The sequence below is a fragment of the Hypomesus nipponensis genome, chromosome 2 (genome assembly GCF_054491055.1).
Source record: "Hypomesus nipponensis isolate SF chromosome 2, ASM5449105v1, whole genome shotgun sequence".
Taxonomy (NCBI): Eukaryota; Metazoa; Chordata; class Actinopteri; order Osmeriformes; family Osmeridae; genus Hypomesus; species Hypomesus nipponensis.
In genome coordinates, this window is record NC_140362.1 from 4,440,861 (window position 1) to 4,460,541 (window position 19,681).

Here is a 19,681-nt window from a genome sequence, read left to right on the forward strand (position 1 = left end):
GAGGAGGGCAGGCCAGGGGACACAAGGCCAGGCTAGGAGGAGGGCAGGCCAGGAGGAGGGCAGGCCAGGAGGAGGGCAGGCCAGGAGGAAGGCAGGCCAGGAGGAGGGCAGGCCAGGGGACACAAGGCCAGGGGACACAAGGCCAGGCTAGGAGGAGGGCAGGCCAGGGGACACAAGGCCAGGCTAGGAGGAGGGCAGGCCAGGGGACACAAGGCCAGGCTAGGAGAAGGGCAGGCCAGGAGGAGGGCAGGCCAGGAGGAGGGCAGGCCAGGAGGAAGGCAGGCCAGGAGGAGGGCAGGCCAGGGGACACAAGGCCAGGGGACACAAGGCCAGGCTAGGAGGAGGGCAGGCCAGGGGACACAAGGCCAGGCTAGGAGGAGGGCAGGCCAGGAGGAGGGCAGGCCAGGAGGAGGGCAGGCCAGGAGGAGGGCAGGCCAGGGGACACAAGGCCAGGCTAGGAGGAGGGCAGGCCAGGAGGAGGGCAGGCCAGGAGGAGGGCAGGCTAGGAGGAGGGCAGGCCAGGAGGAGGGCAGGCCAGGAGGAGGGCAGGCCAGGGGACACAAGGCCAGTCTAGGATGAGGGCAGGCTAGGAGGAGGGCAGGCCAGGAGGAGGGTAGGCCAGGAGGAGGGCAGGCCAGGGGACACAAGGCCAGGCCAGGAGGAGGGCAGGCCAGGGGACACAAGGCCAGTCTAGGAGGAGGGCAGGCCAGGAGGAGGGCAGGCCAGGGGACACAAGGCCAGGCTAGGAGGAGGGCAGGCCAGGGGACACAAGGCCAGGCTAGGAGGAGGGCAGGCCAGGGGACACAAGGCCAGGCTAGGATGAGGGTAGGCCAGGGGACACAAGGCCAGGCTGGGTCGAGGCCAGGCCACAAGACATGACGCCAGGCCAGGGAGAGAGAGGCCGGGTGCTGTATGACGCGCAGCTGTCCTACGGGGATGTGTGTCACATGCAGGGGTCACAGTTAATCCCTGAATGAATGATGTTGACTGTGGTAAATTCTCTGTTTAAAGAACACATTTGAGATGTGGCAATGTTGGATATGGATCAATATGCACAAGGAGACAAATGTGTTACCTCACCAGAACCCAAACTGTAACCGAATGATTCAAGTGGTTGCTGGGAAATGTTGATTTAATGAATTCGGCATTTTCTTTTCAATATTAGCCTTTCATTTATGGCATTCAAGCATTAATATTGACTAGCCAGTGTCACTTGACACTTTGTTTTCACAAGGTGTTTTAACACCATTTTATTGACCCAAGTAGTGTTTTCTGTCCACTCATCAATCATCTCAGGCTGGATGTCAACTCCTGTAACTGACTGTGCCCAGACGTTTGGGTTAGGATGCGTGAAGGGGAATGCTAGTGTTCACTGTTGGATACTGAATTACTGCTTCACAGCTCAGTTATCCATATCTGCCATTGAAAACGCCTCTAAACGACATTTAATCAAAGCATGAAGAATGCTCATTGGAAATCATTACCCTTATCCCTCATTGCTTCTCTATAAATAAGAAATCAGATGTTTCAAAACTCCTGCAAACTAGCATATTGGCATTGTTTTCCTGTGGCACAAAATTGACCTCAAAATGATTACCTCTTCTGGGGCATAAACAAGGAAAGAAAACAAAATGTTCTGTGATTGGTTATACATATGGTCCATAGACATAAACACAAACCAGTATAAAATCAAATCAAATGTATTTGTATAGCCCTTTTTACACGCAAGCATGTCACAGAGGGCTTCACATACGCCCACAGAACTGCCCCTCAACCAACCTAAACCCTCAAGGAAGACAAGGAAAAACTCCCAGAAAAACTGGAAGAAACCTTGGGAGGAGCAATTCAGAGAGGGATCCCCCTCCTCCAGAGACGGTTGGTGAGAGAGAGGAGCAGAACACAGGCTAAACATAGTCATACAGTGTCAATGGGTTTTGAAACACCAAAATCGATTGTTCAACTTTATAGATGTAGGACAGGACCGGGAGACTCGCTGTTGGCCATCCTGGAGACAGGTCCAGCGTTGGCAGACCGATGACCAGGCAGGTGCTGACAGCTCAAACCCCCCACACCACAAGGGATGTGTGTGTGTGGGGGGGGGGGGACAGAGAGCAGGGATTAGAGAATGCCAGGAGCAGTTAACAGTTACATTCATAATAGAATGAGATCCCCACCGGTCAAGTGTGGACTAGTGCAGCAATTTAGCAGAGCTAAAAGGGGTATTTGATGCAGCCCCACACACCAAGACAGCGACAGCCCCCCTCGGTTGGAACATGTAATCTGTTCCAGAGGAAAGAACTCTAAAATAAATTTTACTTATACGAATAAGGATGAAAACAACCAGTCCCCCGTTGTCTCCAACTAGTAACAGGAACTATAACAGTAACAATATACAGCAACGGAAACTATAACAGTAACAATATACAGTAACAGGTTTACTTTATTTGTAACATCAAGATGTAACATCTAGATGGGGCAATGTGAACATATAAGCTATAATTACAATTTAAAAGTTACATGTGATACACACATAGGCAAACACACACCTCAGATTTACATAGAATGTAAATACGCACATGATTACCTTTGACAATCGTAGAATTGTCTAAACAAGAACGTTTTTAACCTCATTTTAAATGTCGAAACAGTATCAGCCTCCTTAATTGAAACAGGTAATTTGTTCCAGAGAAGAGGTGCTCTATATAGTATGTTGGAACCTTCTAAACTTGAGTCAGTCTTACTGACACTAAATGGTCACAGTCTTTTGACAAAATACAGACTCCAACAGACTTACGAATGACTTTGAAAACATTCAAAATGGTGAAGAAAAAAAACAAGATGGTGGGCATACAGTATTACAGTAGTAGGATCCCCCAAACCATGTGGACCCTGAGCCCTCCTGGTGTCCCTATGTGACCTCCCACCAAGGTCGCTGGGAGAGCCCCCCCTTCAGGAAGTTTAGTGAAGTGCATATACTCCCGCCAGGGCATCCAGGAGTGCTCTGCGGAGGACCCTGACCTGGAGCTGTACTCAAGGAAGAGAATCATCTGGAAATCAGAGTGCCCAGTGAGATCAGAGGTCACTGCGGTCCTCCAGAAGAACCCTCCCCGGAGGAGTTTGTGCTGTGGGTTGAAGCTGGTGTTCTGTGGTGACAGTCAAACTTCCAATCTGACACACAAGCGAGCTATGCTTTCTCTGTGACGACCACAGTCCCTTGACCTCGGATGAGACAGTTGGCCTCCGGGATTTGAGTGACTTCCCTGGATGTGCTTTGGCACAGGTCGGGGACCGTGAGCATGGGAGGCATGGTCTACCTGTCGTCAGTGCTGCCATTGAATTCTGTCATCTTTCCAGTTGTGGATTCGATGTTTCATGCCTTCATTGAGTAAAAAAAATGTACAAAAAACGTTCTTCCATGTGTGCTCATTCACCCTCCCCATGTACTGTGCTTCCCCTTCCGTAATCTCATTATATATTGACAATAGACATATCCTAATCCCTTCGCAGTTCAGCACAATGATCAACCCCTGCTCTACTTGATTAAGCAATCATGTCCGGCTAACCTCGTTTACATTACAGCAATGCAAAGAAAAGGCACTCCCTGTTTCCAGAGTGTTAAGCCATTGAGAAGCACTCATATGTACACTGTTGTATTCTGACTGGACCTTACCTAGGAAAAGTCCTATTAGTCATGTTTCAGTTCCAATGTGAACTCCTCCTCACCAAATGGTGTCCGGCTGCATCAATATTTGACCCCTCAATTATGTTGGTTGAGATATGGCATCTTGGACATTATCAAACTATTATTATTGGTCCAATAGCTCTCTCTAGAACAGAGCCTTTACACCAACACTGTGAGTTGGTTGGGGCCCAAATCAAACATCAACTTCACTGTACTGGTTTATCATTATCATTGAGTAGGACGAAATTGAAATATCTGTAGAACAGATGTTTCAACCTGTTAATACAGTTAAAAATGTCATAATCTTGGTACCGTTGTTTTTTTCTTTAACTGGTTCAGAGGGTGCCTCAGACAGTTGACTCCAACAGTAATCAAGCAGTGCTTCGACTCATGCAGTTGAAGGAGAGGTGCAGTGTTTGCTGAAGATCAAAAACGGTTCTTTCCTTGTACCGTCAACACAGTGATTAGCCATTGTCAACTCCTTCTATGAGCATTATCTCAGTGTAATTAGTGTAAGGATAGGAATTAGTTGTGGTAAGTGACAAAAGAGACTTCTCGTGGGTATAACAATGAGAACAACATTGAATTACCAAAGGTAATCACAGAAAATAACTGATTTGGGGGGGGGATTCACGGGGGGGGGGAAACTGTGTTTTTAGCTTGTGGACTGTGAGTGCTGGTGCAATAGGTGTCCCTGCTATCGGCCCAGCATAGAGGGCACACAGATGTGTTCCATCAGCAATCAAGGATGTTCCACCTGCCTGCCATCTTGCAACTGCAATAAAAATCCAGGGGGACGCCAGTCAGGGAAGAAAAGGGGAGTGGAAGAGGTGGCTTTGAGAGAATAGCACATGTATGTTTTATATACACGATACGAGCTACACAAAGTAAGTATCGGTGGGGTTGATGTTCCTTGTAATGTTTCGAGTCATGGAGTTCACCCGCTTGAACAATTCCTCTTTCTCTGGTATCCTGGCTCAGTCTGTGTAAAGGGTTTGAATGAAGAGAAATGTTGTGGTTGAGGTCTTATCTCGCCTGCCTTGCCCAGTCAATAGTGTTGATTGCACCTAATATTCTGCAGACAGGAGGGTTAAACCAATGGCAAAGTGTATAGAAAACCATAGCAGTAAGTGTCTGTGACTGGCAACCATTTTAGAAGGTGAGAACTTGAATGTGGATGTGTAGGCTACTATATTCACTTTAATTCAGTTTTTTATTTTTTATTTATTGTGCTCAATTCAAATTCAGTGATGCTCTGAATGAGGGAATGCAAGTCTCAATTAGGGGAAATTCCATGTAAATGTGTTAATTATCAACATGGATCATCACTGTTGCATTAGCATTTATCCTACTGTAAATGTGCTCCATCATTTTTGCTGTCTCTAAAAGAGCTTTTCCGTCTTGTGTCAACATTCAAGTGTAAAGGCAGACTCTGACACTCCCTTAGTTGTTTGAGAGCGTCTATGTTTACTGTGCTAAACACCCACTCAATGACTAATGGGCTCTTATTGGCTGTAAACTTGAACATGACACTATTTAAGCCGTAAATGCATTCCGTTACCTTAAGTTCCTCTCCAGGTACGCTTGTTTCAGTGACTTGTTAAAGTTGTTATAGTACACTAAATATTGTAGATGTATTTTCTGATGTGTAATTATGAAACTTGTGGGTATCCTCAGTAAAAGAAATACTGTGTTTGCAGCCATGGGGACCCAGATATTGCTGTGTTTTGTTGCTCTGCTAGTCTCTGGTAAGTGTTTATTTTTCAATCTTTCTGGTTCCTTTCCTTGATTCCAATCTAATTACATTTGAAAGTATTTTATATTTCACTTCCAATCACACTTCCAATTTTAGTTATACTGTACAGATGGACTTCCATTAGTGTTGTAATAAATATTGCATATGTTCCTTCTGTTCAACATAAGATCTCAATACCACTTTTTTTTTTTAAGTAGTACAGTATTGCCATCCATCTCCAACTGCTTTCCGTCCATTATGTGCTAATATTGAATCTGATGCATCCACGTTCATCCCTCTTTGTCAATTGCTGCGGCTTTCCCCAAGCATGCTCAAGAATTCCTCAGCACGACACGTACAGCCAAGTGATCGCTCAATTTAAAGCCATTTATCATGTTGTCAACCCTGTCAGTGGGTGCTGCGCCTGCCTGGCCAGTCCCACTGCCAAGGTGAGCGGACTAGAATTTAAACAGGGGAAAGATTGTGTGTAGAATAAAGGATCAAAATTGAGACCTGCGTTTTCAGTGGCAGTTATTTCTTCAGCTATTGAGTTTGAAACTGGATTATAGAAGTAAAAACCGCAGTATAATTTAAAACTCAAGTTAATCAGCATTTGAGTGACACACAGAGCAGGGGGGGGGGGTTCTCAATCTATTCTGTGGAATCGTGGAATAGTTATTTATGAAATGTCCAGATTCTTTTAAACTCCGTGACCTGAATGTTTTTGATTAGCAATTAAGTTCCACTGTTCAAAGCGCACACACTTACTCGGAACAAAACTATTCCTTCTATTATGAACAAATCTAAAGATGCTGAGGTGTGAACAATCTATCCTGTCAAATTATCCTCAAGTACTCCTCGCTTTACAAGGTACAAGGACTCTGTTCCATCGTATAACAGGCCTGTCTTGCAAACCCTTATGTCTTAGTACTGCACTTCTAATCCCCTCATGGATTCTCAACACGTAGGCAAAAATACATTTGTCCCGTCAACAAGTGGTTTTGATCTTCCCTTGGATCGGTTTGTCTTGTGCTCTCTCTTAGGTGTGTGCCATGCTGGATGGGCTGGGAGGGAGTTTGCCATGTCCTTCATGGAGAACTACAAGACCAGCTACGCTGGCGCTCGTTTCCAGCTACAGATTTATGCCCTGCAGGCAGACACCAGCGTGACCGTCAAGGTAACCAGTTTGAACTTTGTGAAACAGCAGAAGCTGGGTGCCGGAGAGGCGGTCACCGTCACCCTCCCTGACGGAGTGGAGATGGGCGGAACCGAGACGTCCTCCAAGACGGTCCAGATCGAGTCCTCCGCAGACGTAACGGTGGCTGCCTTCAACTACAAGCTCTACACTGCCGACACCAGCGTGATCTATCCCGTGAGCGAATGGGGCACAGACTACTACATTTTCACCCCGTCCGCCACACCCTTGGGCACCTTCAAGGAGTTCTCCATAATCAACGGCAAGGAGAAGAACCGTGTGGAGGTGGTGCCCAGTGACCTGCTTTTTTACCAAAGGAGGATGTACGCTGCGGGGAGCCAGCTGGTGATTGACCTCCTGCCCTACCAGAGCATCCAGATCCAGTCGACCTCTGAGCTGACCGGCACCAGAGTGTCCTCCAAGCTCCCTGTGGCCGTCTTCACGGGCCACACCTGCACCTGGAAGTTCTCCAAGTGTAACCATGTCTTCGAGCAGCTGCTGCCCGTCTCCAGCTGGGGATCCAGCTTCATCGTGCCTCCCCTCGGCTTCCAGAAAGGCCGGGACACCCTCATCATCCAGGCCTCCCAGGCCACCCGTGTCACGGTGCGACAGGGGAGCAAGGTCGACGTTGTCTCACTGGACCAGGGGAAGGCTAAGGAGTTGGACATCCAGCAACCAGACGCCGTGACCATCCAGGCCGACCATGGCGTTCAGGTGCTGCTGCTCTTCAACGGAGTCATGCTGAACAAGGGGCAAATATACGACCCCTTCCTGATGGCCGTGTTGCCCTCCCAGCACTTCTGCTCCTCCTACTTCTTGGAAGGCCAGGATGGCTTTGAGAACAAAGCCTTGCTGGTGGTGAAGACCAATGAGCTTGCCACGCTGCGCCTTGACGGCAAACCCCTGCCCAACAGTGTCCAGTGGACGAGTATCTCAGCCAGCGAGTTCTCCTGGGCAGAGATGGCCTACCCTCAGGGATACCCTGACAACAGACACACAATGACCCTTGGCTCTCCGTTTGCCCTCTACAGCATGGGGGTCAGTTACATGAATGGCTATGGTTCTCCTGCCCTCTGCGGCCAGGCAGGTAAATGACGCAAAGATTGCTGCATCAGAAGTGTTTCTATAGAGGAGGGAGCAAGTCTATCACAGTAGACTTGTTGATGGATACATTCAAGATCGTGTGTGTCTTCGACAAATATACTTTACTAGTTAACAGGTGGGGCTACAAATGGTGTGATCTGTTCCTTTTCTTCTTTCTTTCAGGTGGTTTGTCTTTCCCAATGTCCTGCCGCGGTATGACCTGCAAGGCAGACGAGGTCTGCGAGATGAAGCAGGAGATGCCTACCTGCAGCAAGAAACCAGCCGCGGCCAGCACCTGTTGGGCCATGGGGGATCCCCACTACCGCACCTTTGACGGGAGATTCTATGACTTCATGGGCACGTGCACGTACGTCTTTGCCAAGAAATGTGCGGCGAAAGGCGTGCTGCCAGACTTCGAGGTCCTGTCCCAGAATGAGAACAGGGGCAGTCTCAGGGTGTCGTATGTGGGCGTGGTCACGGTGAAGGTCTACGGCCTCATTATCACAGTGATGCGGACTGAGACTGGCCGTGTCAGGGTAAGATGCTCCTTGGTTATCCACGCCGAGGCCGTGCCATTATAGTTTCTATTCAAACAAAGCCTCAAGATTATTGTTATTAGTCTCCAAACCCTGATTTGTAATGTGATGAACATGGTGCTAATTGCGTAAATGCTGAGCCCTTTTGTGTCTACAATTCTGTGATCAGATTGACTATGGCCTGTGGAATCTGCCCGTGGTTCTGAACGAGGGAAAGGTGGTCCTGTCCCAGATGGGTCGCTTTGCTGTCATTCAGACCGACTTTGGCCTGACCGTGAAGTACGACTGGGAACATCATCTCGTGGTCTCCCTGCCCGCCAGCTACGCTGGCATGACCTGCGGCCTGTGCGGCAACTTCAACGGGAACCCCGACGACGACTACTCCACGCCACTGGGCACGCAGGCGGTTGGGGTGCCGGCGTTCGGGAGCAGCTGGAAGGTTCCAGGCCTGGTGAAGGACGCCCTGTGCACAGACGAGTGCGTGGGAGGCTGCGACCACTGCGAGAGCAACCAGATGAAGCTGTTTGAGGGCGAGCTGTACTGCGGTCTGATCGGCCTAGTGGCCAAAGGCCCTTTTAGCAGCTGCCATTCCGCCATCCCCCCACAAGCCTACCTGGACAACTGCAAATTTGACTTGTGTATGGGAGGAGGCCTCAGGACCTTCCTATGTCGGGCTCTGGAGACCTACACCGAGGCCTGCCAGAATGCTGGCGTCCAGGTCCAGGACTGGAGAGCCCTCGCACGTTGTCGTGAGTAACCTTTCATTCATGAAACCGGGAGTTGTTCATTCGACTGTTGCCTGTACCGACTGCCTTGTCTCATCCTGTCCTTACAGCTTCCCAGTGCCCGGCCAACAGCCACTATGAACTGTGTGGGAGCCCCTGTCCTGCCACCTGTGCTGACCCCAGCGCCCCCACGAAATGCAAGGGTCCATGTGTGGAGGCCTGCACCTGTAACACAGGCTTTGTCCTGAGCGGAGGGCAGTGTGTGCCCACTGCCAAATGTGGTTGCACCTACCTGGGTCGCAATGTCCCTTCCGGGGAGTCCTTCTGGGATGACCAGGCCTGCAAGCGGCGCTGCCGCTGTGTGCCAGAGAGCGGGCGCGTGGAGTGCCAGGACGCGGGTTGTCGGGCGGGACAGCAGTGCCAGGTGGTGGATGGCATTCGAGGCTGCTTCGCCGTCTCCTACAGCACCTGCCAGGCCAAAGGCGATCCCCACTACCTGACCTTTGACCAGCAGCGGTTCAACTTCCAGGGCACGTGCGTGTACCAGCTGGCTGGGCTCTGCTCCAGTGACCCTGGTCTGGTGCCCTTCCAAGTGTTGGTGCAGAATGACTTCCGGGGTAGCAGAGTGGTGTCTTACACCAAGCTGGTAGAGGTCAAGGTCTACTCTCAGACCATCTCCATCAGCAAAGCGTACAAGGGCCTAGTCATGGTAAGTGAAATGGGCTTTTAGTCATGGGATACAGGAATCTAAATGGAGCAATGTACTGGATCACTCCCAGGAAACAATTGAAGAAAAATGACCCATTCCTGTCTGATCCATTTATCCCCAGGTGAATGGAGAGTTGCTGAACCTGCCAGTGTCCCTGAGTGAAGGCCAGGTATCTGTCTACAAGAGCGGGTGGTACGCTGTGGTCACCACCGACTTTGGCCTCAAGGTCTCCTTCGACTGGAACAGCAACGCCTTCGTCACCCTCCCCAGCACATACCAGGGCGCCGTCTGTGGCCTCTGCGGTAACTACAACGGCAAGTCCCAGGACGACCTCGTGCCCACCAACGGAAAAGCTCCGGTGAGCGCTCTGGAGTTTGGCGCCAGCTGGCGTGTGGAGGAGATCCCTGGCTGCGTCCATGGCTGCAAGGGCACCTGTCCCGACTGTGACGTGACCCAGAAGAGGGAGTACGAGACGGGCGACTTCTGTGGGCTCCTGAGGGACCCCAAGGGCCCGTTCAGGGACTGCCATGGCAAGGTGAATCCGGCGGGCTACTTTGAAGACTGCGTTTATGACGTGTGTCTGTACAAGGGCAGGAAGGACGTGCTGTGCCAGGCCCTCACTGCCTACACCTCAGCCTGTCAGGCCGCGGGAGCCAAGGTCTACACCTGGAGGTCGAGCCAGCTCTGTGGTGAGAGCTGTTCATTGCAACACCTTTTTTTTTTTTTTTTTTTTAAACCTTCCTCAAATGATGCATCCTCAACAGATGAGATCTCACTGATAGTTTCTCCCGTCTCCCAGAGGTGCGTTGCCCGGCCAACAGCCACTACGACGTGTGTGCGTCCAACTGCCCTGCCACCTGCAGCGGCCTGTCATCACCACAGGGCTGCCTGGCCCAGTGCAAGGAGGGCTGCTCCTGCGACGAAGGCCACATCCTCAGCGGGGACGCCTGTGTGCCTTTCTCCCAGTGTGGCTGTCTCCGAGGCGGCCGCTACTACCAGGTGGGCCAGGTGTTCTACCCCAATGGGAAGTGTGACGAGCAGTGCAGCTGCACACAGGATGGACAGGTACGGTATACAAAGACCGGCTCTTGACCAATCGGTAATGACACTCGACGCATCTCCAACGGGAAAACCAATTGCGTTCAGTGATTTTGAGCCAATGTCCTCCCCAGGTGGTGTGCAAGAAGTTCTCCTGTGGTCCGAATGAGAAGTGTGAGGTGGTGGACGGAGTCCAGAAATGCAATCCGGTGGGCAAGGCTGTGTGCCAAGCCTCTGGCGACCCCCACTACTTGTCCTTCGATGGCCTGGCTTTCGACTTCCAAGGCACCTGCACCTATACCCTGGCCAAGGGCTGCGGGCTGGATGGCACCCAGCTGGTGCCTTTTGCTGTGCAGGTGGAAAACGAGTCTTGGAACAACCGCAAGGTTGCTGTCACTAAACTGGTGGCGCTGGAGGTCTACGGCTTCACCCTCATCTTCAGAAACAACATGTTTGGAGTCCTGGTGAGGCTATGCGCATCACTAACTGAAGTCGAATAATGAAAAAGGAATCCTTCAGGATTAAAGTAAATTGAAACTTAATTCAATGGAAGTATGATATGGGCAAATCATTGTGTCAAATGTTTCCTCAGGTGGATGGCGTGTTCAACAACCTGCCCCTGAGTCTGAACGATGGGGCCGTGCAGGTGTACAAGCAGGGCTTCCACTACACCATCTCCACAGACTTTGGCCTGCTTGTGACCTATGACCTCGTCTACCACGTCACAGTCACCGTGCCTGGCAACTACCGCGACAAGACTTGCGGCCTCTGTGGCAACTATAACGGAAACCGCGCCGACGACTTAACCATGTCCAACAATCGTGTGACGAAGAACGTCAATGCGTTCGGGGCTTCCTGGAAGGTGGCCATCAAGGGAGTGGTGTGCGACGACGGCTGCGCTGGAAAAGCGTGTCCGGTTTGTGACCCCCCGAAGAAGGCAGTGTTTGAAAAGCCCAGCCACTGCGGTGTCATATCGGCTCCCAAGGGCCCCTTTGCAGCCTGCCACAGTAAACTGGACCCCGAGTCTCACTTCAACGACTGCGTGTACGATCTGTGTGTCTCCGAGGGCGACGAGAAGGTGCTGTGTGACAGCGTGGCGGCCTACGCCTTCAACTGTCACATGGCAGGGGTGGACATCGACTGGAGGACTCCCTCCTTCTGTCGTGAGTGACGGCCCCGTTGTGCCTTCTCGCTGGGGGAACCACAAACGTGATTGACGGCACAGGTGTCAGCTTCGGCGATAATTGAATTTTCCTTAATGATTCTTCTCTGTTCCTCTTGCAGCCATGAAGTGTCCAGTTAACAGTCATTACGAGGCGTGTGCCGACGCCTGCTCTTCAGCCTGTCCTAGTCTGACTGACGCGGTGACATGCTCCAAGTGTTCCGAGGGATGCGAGTGCGACCCTGGCTTCCTTTTCAACGGCCAGACCTGCGTGCAGCAGAAGCAGTGTGGCTGCTATGACAACGGACGGACATACCTGGTAGAGATGGGGTTATTCTGGGGTGTCGTACGGTGACAGTAACATGGGTCTTAAAGTTGTTAAAGTTAGACGTTTGTGTGGATGCAGCATAACAATGACTGGGTGTCCTTGATGTAACAAACTTCCTGTGTGACCAGGCGGGTGAGGTGGTGTACTTGGGAGAGTGCAGTCAGAAGTGCTCCTGTGACCCTCTGAAGGGGCTTGTCTGTGTGGCTCACTCCTGCCCCGCAAACACCAAGTGTCTGATCAAGAAAGACGTCAAGTCCTGCTACAACACAGGTAAGGCCTTTTTTAATCTTGCGTGCGCGCACACTTTCAAGATTAATTACATTTCCCATCTTGAGGTTTACACAAATTAGCACCATGTTTTTAGTTGTAAACGGAGAGGCTGTGGAACACCAACCGTCTTGACCCTCTATAGATCCCTGTAAGGATGCTGGGTGTCGTGCGAAGGAAACATGTCGAGTGGAGAAGGGTGAAGCAGTGTGCGTTCCCCAGTACACCGGCATCTGCTGGGCTTGGGGGGACCCCCACTACCACACCTTCGACGGCTTCAACTATAACTTCCAGGGCACCTGTAGGTACATCATCTCCGAGACCTGTGGCGACCTGGCCGGCCTCACGCCCTTCCGCATCACCGAGAGCAACGACAACCGCGGCAACGCTGCCGTCTCGTTTGTTAGGGAGGTCCAGGTGGCCGTGTATGGCTTTACTATCACCATACTGAAGAACCAGATAGGTCGAGTGATGGTAAGGCCGTAACCTTGGAGTGAATACCCTACTCTACATTTACATAGTCTGTATGTGTCATTCAGACTATACCACCTCTGTCCCTCAGGTTGATGGACAGGTGTTGAACTTGCCACTCAACCTAGGCCAGGTCACCGTGTCCCAGTCTGGCGGCACTGCTGTCATACAGGCTGACTTCGGCCTCCGCGTCTCCTACGACTGGAACTGGAAACTCGTCGTGGAGTTGCCCAGCAGCTACTTTGCCAGCGTCTGCGGCCTGTGCGGCAACTTCAACGGCAACGTTGCCGATGAGCTGCGGAACCCGACTGGCAAGACCATGCCCTCAGTGGTGGACTGGGCCAAAGGATGGAAGTCGGCCGACCAAGGGGACACTCCGTGTGCCGACACGTGCGAGGGGAAATGCCCCGAGTGCGGGGAAAGCGCCCGTAAACTGTACCAGTCAGAAGCCCACTGCGGGATTCTCACCGCCAAGGCCAAGAGTGTCTTCCAGACGTGCCACAGCAAGGTGGACCCACAGACCTTCATGGACAGCTGCGTGTACGACCTGTGTGTGACAAAGGGAGACAAGAAGATGCTGTGCCAGGCTCTGGCTTCCTACACAGAGCAGTGTCGTCAGGCGGGCATCGTGGTGAAGGACTGGAGGACGCAGTTTGGCTGTCGTAAGTAAACCTTCTGGTGGGACCCTGACCGGTTTAGCACCATGAAAGAGGGCCCAAATGTTTCTAATCCGACACTGGTCGTATGGTTTTCCTCAGCGATGAACTGCCAGTCCAACAGCCACTACGACATCTGTGCCAGCGCGTGCCAGCCATCCTGCCCCTTCCCGGAGCAGAGCCCGACCTGTGCCCGCACCTGCGTCGAGGCCTGTGCGTGCGACAAGGGTTACGTGCTCAGCGCTGGCGTCTGCGTGCCGGCCAAGACGTGCGGCTGCTCCTACCAGGGACGCTACTACCAGGCCGGCGAGCGCTTCTGGGCCGACGAGGCGTGCGGGCGCCTGTGCGAGTGCGACACCGCCCTGGGCATGGTGGTGTGCCGCGTCGCCTCCTGCTCCGCCAACGAGAAGTGCAGCCTGGTGGACGGCAAGCGCGCCTGCAGCCCCGTCGGTTCGGCGACGTGCGTGGCCGCGGGCGATCCCCACTACCGGACGTTCGACGGTCGCCGCTTCGACTTCCAGGGGACGTGCGTGTACCAGCTGGTGGCGCTGTGCTCCGAGAAGGCCGAGCTCGTCCCCTTTAAGGTGACCGTGCAGAACGATCACCGAGGGAGCATGGCCGTGTCCTTCACCAAGACCGTCGTCCTGACGATGTATGGGGTTTCCATCACCATCAGCAAGGACTACCCCTCTAAGATCCTGGTGAGTTCTGAGCATGGCAGTAGTGGGAGAAAGCCAAACGAGCGCAGCCATTTTTACTTGTATGAAGAAGGGTACAGGAACAGCATGAGTAGTTGAGGATGATTCGGCTGTTTGGGTCATAATATTCTGCATGTGTTAATTCTTCCTTTCATGGCGCTGTATTTAATTATCCATTAGCATTTGTGATCCATGCAGACTTAATTAAATGAAGATTTAACTGGGCATTAGTTTGGATTAAAAAGCACTGGGGAATTATTGCAGTAAATCTATAATCTCCTATAAATGATTCTCGTACTCTCTGCCCCTTTCATTCTCCCCTCGCCTTCTGTACGTCTCTCCAGCTCGATGGGCAGCTGTCGTCTCTGCCTCTGGACTTGAACGGTCAGCTCCGCGTGTTCCGTAGTGGCGCTGCGGCCGTGGTGGAGACATCCGCCGGCATCTCTCTGACCTTCGACTGGCGCAGTGTGGTGAGGGTCACTGTGCCCAGCACCTACCAGGGTGCCGTCTGTGGCCTGTGTGGAAATTACAACACCCAGCCCAAGGATGACTTTGGCATGCGTGATGGCCAGCTTGCCTCAGACCCTTCCAAACTGGGGGAGAGCTGGCGCGTGGGGCTGGTGCCAGGCTGTACCAGTGGCTGCCAGGCAGGGTGCCAGGGCTGCTCCGACCCCCAGAAGGAGACCTTCAAGGGCCAGGCCTACTGTGGCGTCATCACCAACAAACAGGGGCCTTTCAAAGACTGTCACAGCCGAGTCGACCCCACGGCCTTCTTTGAGGACTGCGTTTTCGACACCTGCCATTATCATGGTTACCGTGGCGCTGTGTGCGACGCTGTGGCAGCCTACGTGTCCGCCTGCCAGGGTCAGGGGGCCAGCGTGGGCCCCTGGAGGACCCCCAACTTCTGTCGTGAGTCTGGCTTTGTTTCTATACCTCGCCTTCCTCCTTGTGGTCCCAACAACGCATGCACCTTCACAAGCCTAACGGCAGCCAAACCTAACGAGTGTCACATGTTTGACTCGTCATGACTAAATCGACACCTGTCTGATCTCCATCTCTCCTTGTCTCACTCTTCTCTTCTCCTTTCCCTCCTCCACCGCGCAGCGTTGGTCTGTCCTGCGAACAGCCAGTACAGCCTCTGTGCCCCCGCTTGTCCTGCCACCTGCGCCAGCCTCTCCCCCCTTGCCAGCTGCAAGCGGCCCTGCGCTGAGGGCTGCCAGTGCGACGAGGGCTACCTTCAGAGCGGCGAGGCGTGCGTGCCTGTGGCCAAGTGCGGCTGCTCCTACGGCGGGCGCTACTACAGGATGGGCGACGTCTTCTACTCGGAGGACAAGTGTCTGGAGCAGTGCAGCTGTGGGGAGAATGGCGCTGTGACCTGCCAGAAGGCCAAGTGTCAACCAGGGGAGGTCTGCAAGGTGGTGAAAGGGGTCCAGGCCTGTTTCCCGGAGAGCGAGGCAAAGTGCGTGGCGTCAGGGGACCCCCACTACATAACGTTTGACGGGCGTCGGTTCGACTTCCAGGGCATCTGTGTGTACACGCTGGCCAAGGTGTGTGACGATGCCAAAGGCCAGCTGAGCGCCTTCACAGTAACCCAGGGGAATGAGAAGTATGGCAACGGGAGAGTGGCGGTGACAAAGACCGTGGCTGTGGAGGTCTATGGCCACATTGTCAGCATTGAACAAGGGGTGAATTGGCGAGTTATTGTAAGTGGTACCTCACTGTACATCTCTTTTTTTAAATATATATATATATTTTTTTAATATATATATTGGGCTTGATCTCAACTTTGTCTGTCCTGAGCCGTGCCCTCTTTGTCTCCAGGTGGATGACGAGTGGACGAACCTGCCGCTGTCTCTCAGCGAGGGCCGCGTGACTGTGAGCCAGGAGGGCCGCAACGTCGCCGTCCAGACCGACTTTGGTCTGCGCGTTCTCTACGACACGACGTACTACGTCGAGGTCGTCGTGCCCTCCACCTACCAGGGCAAGATGTGCGGCCTCTGCGGCGACTACGACAACAACCCCGCGGACGACTTCCGCCTCCCCGGCGGCAAACGGGCGAGGAACGTGGACGACTTTGGCGGCGCCTGGGTGGTGGACCTCCCTGGCTCAGTGTGTGGGGGCTGCGGCGGGCAGTGCCCTGCGTGCGACGCCGCCAAAGCGGCCCTCTATGGCAAGCCCGGCTCCTGTGGGATCCTAACGGCCGCCGGCGGGCCCTTCCAGGCTTGCCACGGCAAGGTGGACCCAGCGCCGTACTTTGCCCACTGCGTGTATGACGTGTGTGCCCTGGAGGGAGACGGGGAGACCCTGTGCCAGGGCGTCCAGGCCTACGCCATCGCCTGTCAGCACGCCGGAGTGCAGATCCAGCCCTGGAGGAGCGCCTCTTTCTGCCGTGAGTCCTGGCCTTCCCCCCCCCCCACCAACTGTATCCTTCACGTTCTCCTTCCTTACCACTCTTTTCTCACGTCGCGTGTGGAGGATGACTGTCGCGTTGACTTTCTCCGACAGCTGCCACGTGCCCGGCGAACGCACACTTTGAGCAGTGTGCCGACACGTGCGCCTCCAGCTGCGCCGGTCTGACGTTGCCCTTCCCCTGCTCCGACACCTGCTTCGAGGGCTGCCTGTGCGACGCAGGCTTTGTGTCTGATGGCGACAAGTGCGTGTCCATGGAAACGTGCGGGTGCATCCATGAGGGGCAGTACCTGCAGGTGGGGCCTTGCGTCCTTTAATCATCGGCACTCCTCCAGACACTACCTCATGGAGATTGTTACAGGATGTGACGGCAACGGCCCTTTTGCTCTTGACGGTCTGTCTAACGCTTATGTGCATTTCCAGGTGGGTCAGACGGTCGTGAGCAAAGACTGCAAATCCAAGTGCGCGTGTCAGGCCTCTGGGATGGTGAACTGCCAGCAGGTGTCCTGTGCCAGCGGCGAGGTCTGTGATGTAAGGGACGGGGTCAGGGGATGCCATCCCAAGCAGGGGCGCTGCCTGGTCAGCCCTGCGGCCTACCTGAGCTCCTTCGACGGCATGGCAGGGGCGACGGGAAGCCCGGGGGCGTTCGAGGTTGCCTCCCTGTGTGACCAGGCGCCTGCCACTTGGTTCCGTGTCGTGGCGGACGTGCGCGCGTGCCGCAAAGGAGCGGCTCTCGCCGTGGCCACCGTCTACGTGTTCTTCAAGGACGTCACCGTGGCAGTGAACAGCGAGCATCTCGTCTGGGTGAGGTCGATGTGGGGGTAGCTACTGAGGACGTGAGGGGTGTGGAAATGGGGGAGTTTAAAATGAGCAGATAAGTGGCTGCATTGTGAAAGGAATACTGGCTGGAAAGCGAAGGCGTCAACTTTTTTCTTTTTTTTTCTTTTTTTTTCCTCAAGGTGAATGGCAGGAAGACGTCCCTTCCCAGCACGTTGGCCGATCAGTTGACTGTCCGGGTTGCGAACAGTATGGTGGTCATTGAGAGGTCTTCCTCTGTGCGCGTCACCTACTCCATCTCCCAGGAAGTCATCGTAACTGTTGGTAACCACCTGGCCGGCAAGGTCTGTGGGGCCTGTGGCAACTACAACGACGACTCCAAGGATGACCTGAAGACTGCAGATGGAGCAACCTCCACTGATGTCTCTGTGATCGTTGGGTCCTGGAGAGCCGGGGACTTCTCCAACTGGTGAGTTTGTGGGGGGGGGGGCGGCATGTTTAGGGTCTAACCCTAACCCTGGAGAGCCGGGGACTTCTCCAACTGGTGAGTTTGTGGGGGGGGGGGGGGGGGGGGGGGGCGGCATGTTTAGGGTCTAACCCTAACCCTGGAGAGCCGGGGACTTCTCCAACTGGTGAGTTTGTGGGGGGGGGGGGGGGTGTTTAGTAGGCTTACACTGAGGTTCATTTTTTAGATGTAATTTTTTTTTTTTTATAAACAATTCCAAGGGCTGCTGATCTTGCGTAATGTCGTCATTTGATTGAGCCAACTCAATAACTGAGCCCACCGTAGTATAGGATAATATAATTTAAAAGACCTTGTCAGTTTCTCCAAGTTTCTAGCTGTAAAGTTAATTTGACCTCTGAAATTGCCTGGTAAAGATCAGGCTGAGATGGCAGTGCCAAGACTATTGAACCAATTCTCCTTAACACGCGCCAAACAAAGAGCTCCACAGAGCATTTGTTGGGGGAACAAAAGTGTTTTTTTAATTGCATTTGGTCCGATTTTAATTAAACGGCAGAATCCCCAATGGTAATTACTGATTAAGAGCAGGTGAGGCTGACACACAGCCATCAAGCGCTTCCAAGCTTGCGATGCAATCACTCCTTGTCATCCAAGGACATTTGAAAGCCTCATCTGGGGTGCTGTATTAATTCAAGATCGCAGTCTTTAATGTTGCGTGTCTGTTCTTTGGTGAAGGGAGTCCTTTGTGTGGGTACAGCATGCCCTCCATGGCTGTATTCTTTAACTGGCTGTCTGAAGTGGCAGCTTTTAATTATGCATCTCAAACTGCCCGATCATCGTAAAAATTCTTCTTCTGCTGTATTGTAATGGGAGGTATTGTCCGTTTTTGTTGAGTGCCTCCGTCCAGTTCTCATACACATGTGCCTGGAGTGTTTTGCTCCGTCATCCTTCAGCTTGGCTGACTATACCAAAGGGTTGGGACTATCATTTTCCTCTTTCTTTCCAGTGGCCTGTAGAAGACGTGGCTCCAACAGCGCAGACTGTCCTATTCCACTTCAATGCCAGGAGGATGTTAATGCTGGTGCTTGAGTCACTGCATTGTACATGCCATCTGGGAATGTTGTATGCAAGAATGAATCATGCTTAATTCTGCTAAATATTTCCATTTCTGTAATATCTGAAAGTTTTACTAATACTTTGTAATTGACACTGTTTTACTGACCAATATAATACTTTAACTGACTTGGTGTCTGCAAAAATATAAATAAAAGTTCCTTGTATCAATAGCACCATCTTGTGGTCTAGGTTGAATATTCTATCTTGGTTAAACGTTCAGTTTCACAGTAGGAACATTCCCCACACTTGCGCTTACAAGTTATTTTGGAGATGCACCACCAAGTGACCCATGGGCAACTAAACATGCGGCCTTGTTTTATGTTACTTGTAGCCTTGTTGCATAAACGGATATCTAACGCCGGTCATGCTGTATGGCTGATCGATTGAGATTTTTAAAGGAGTTCCCGTCAACTTCACGACAGTAAACCATCTGTCAGTTTTCCCATATGATTTATAATATATTATTTATATATAAATTGAACAGATTGCATTCAAGTTTATTCCGTGTTGGTTTTCCCTCAAAGCTGCTCACTCGAAGTCTTGTTTTCATGGACCAGTCAGTTTAATAATAAACTGAACGTATTCTTCCCATTCATGCACGTCTGATTAAGGTAAATCAGCATACGTCGTC

General features: G+C 52.3%; 1 protein-coding gene across 1 annotated transcript; it reads left to right on the forward strand.

Annotated features, from left to right (window-relative positions):
* Window positions 1-6,486: 6,486 nt before the first annotated feature.
* fcgbp (Fc gamma binding protein) lies at window positions 6,487-19,223 on the forward strand. The gene is made up of 20 exons (XM_084702690.1): window positions 6,487-7,699; window positions 7,879-8,231; window positions 8,401-8,980; window positions 9,067-9,665; window positions 9,787-10,354; window positions 10,465-10,730; window positions 10,838-11,167; window positions 11,296-11,866; window positions 11,988-12,184; window positions 12,322-12,463; window positions 12,606-12,934; window positions 13,023-13,593; window positions 13,690-14,288; window positions 14,630-15,194; window positions 15,390-15,988; window positions 16,107-16,674; window positions 16,791-16,990; window positions 17,118-17,498; window positions 17,654-17,940; window positions 18,941-19,223. The coding sequence occupies exons 1-20, from the start codon at window positions 6,499-6,501 to the stop codon at window positions 18,948-18,950; spliced, it is 8,916 nt and encodes a 2,971-aa protein (XP_084558816.1). The 5' UTR covers window positions 6,487-6,498; the 3' UTR covers window positions 18,951-19,223.
* Window positions 19,224-19,681: the final 458 nt, after the last annotated feature.

Coding starts and splice junctions, on each gene's coding strand:
- fcgbp (XM_084702690.1), top strand. CDS start 6,499: ATGTCCTTCATGGAGAACTACAAGACCAGCTACGCTGGCGCTCGTTTC. Junction 13,594..13,689: donor GAGGACGCAGTTTGGCTGTC/GTAAGTAAACCT, acceptor GGTTTTCCTCAG/CGATGAACTGCCAGTCCAAC. Junction 16,991..17,117: donor ATGAGGGGCAGTACCTGCAG/GTGGGGCCTTGC, acceptor GTGCATTTCCAG/GTGGGTCAGACGGTCGTGAG.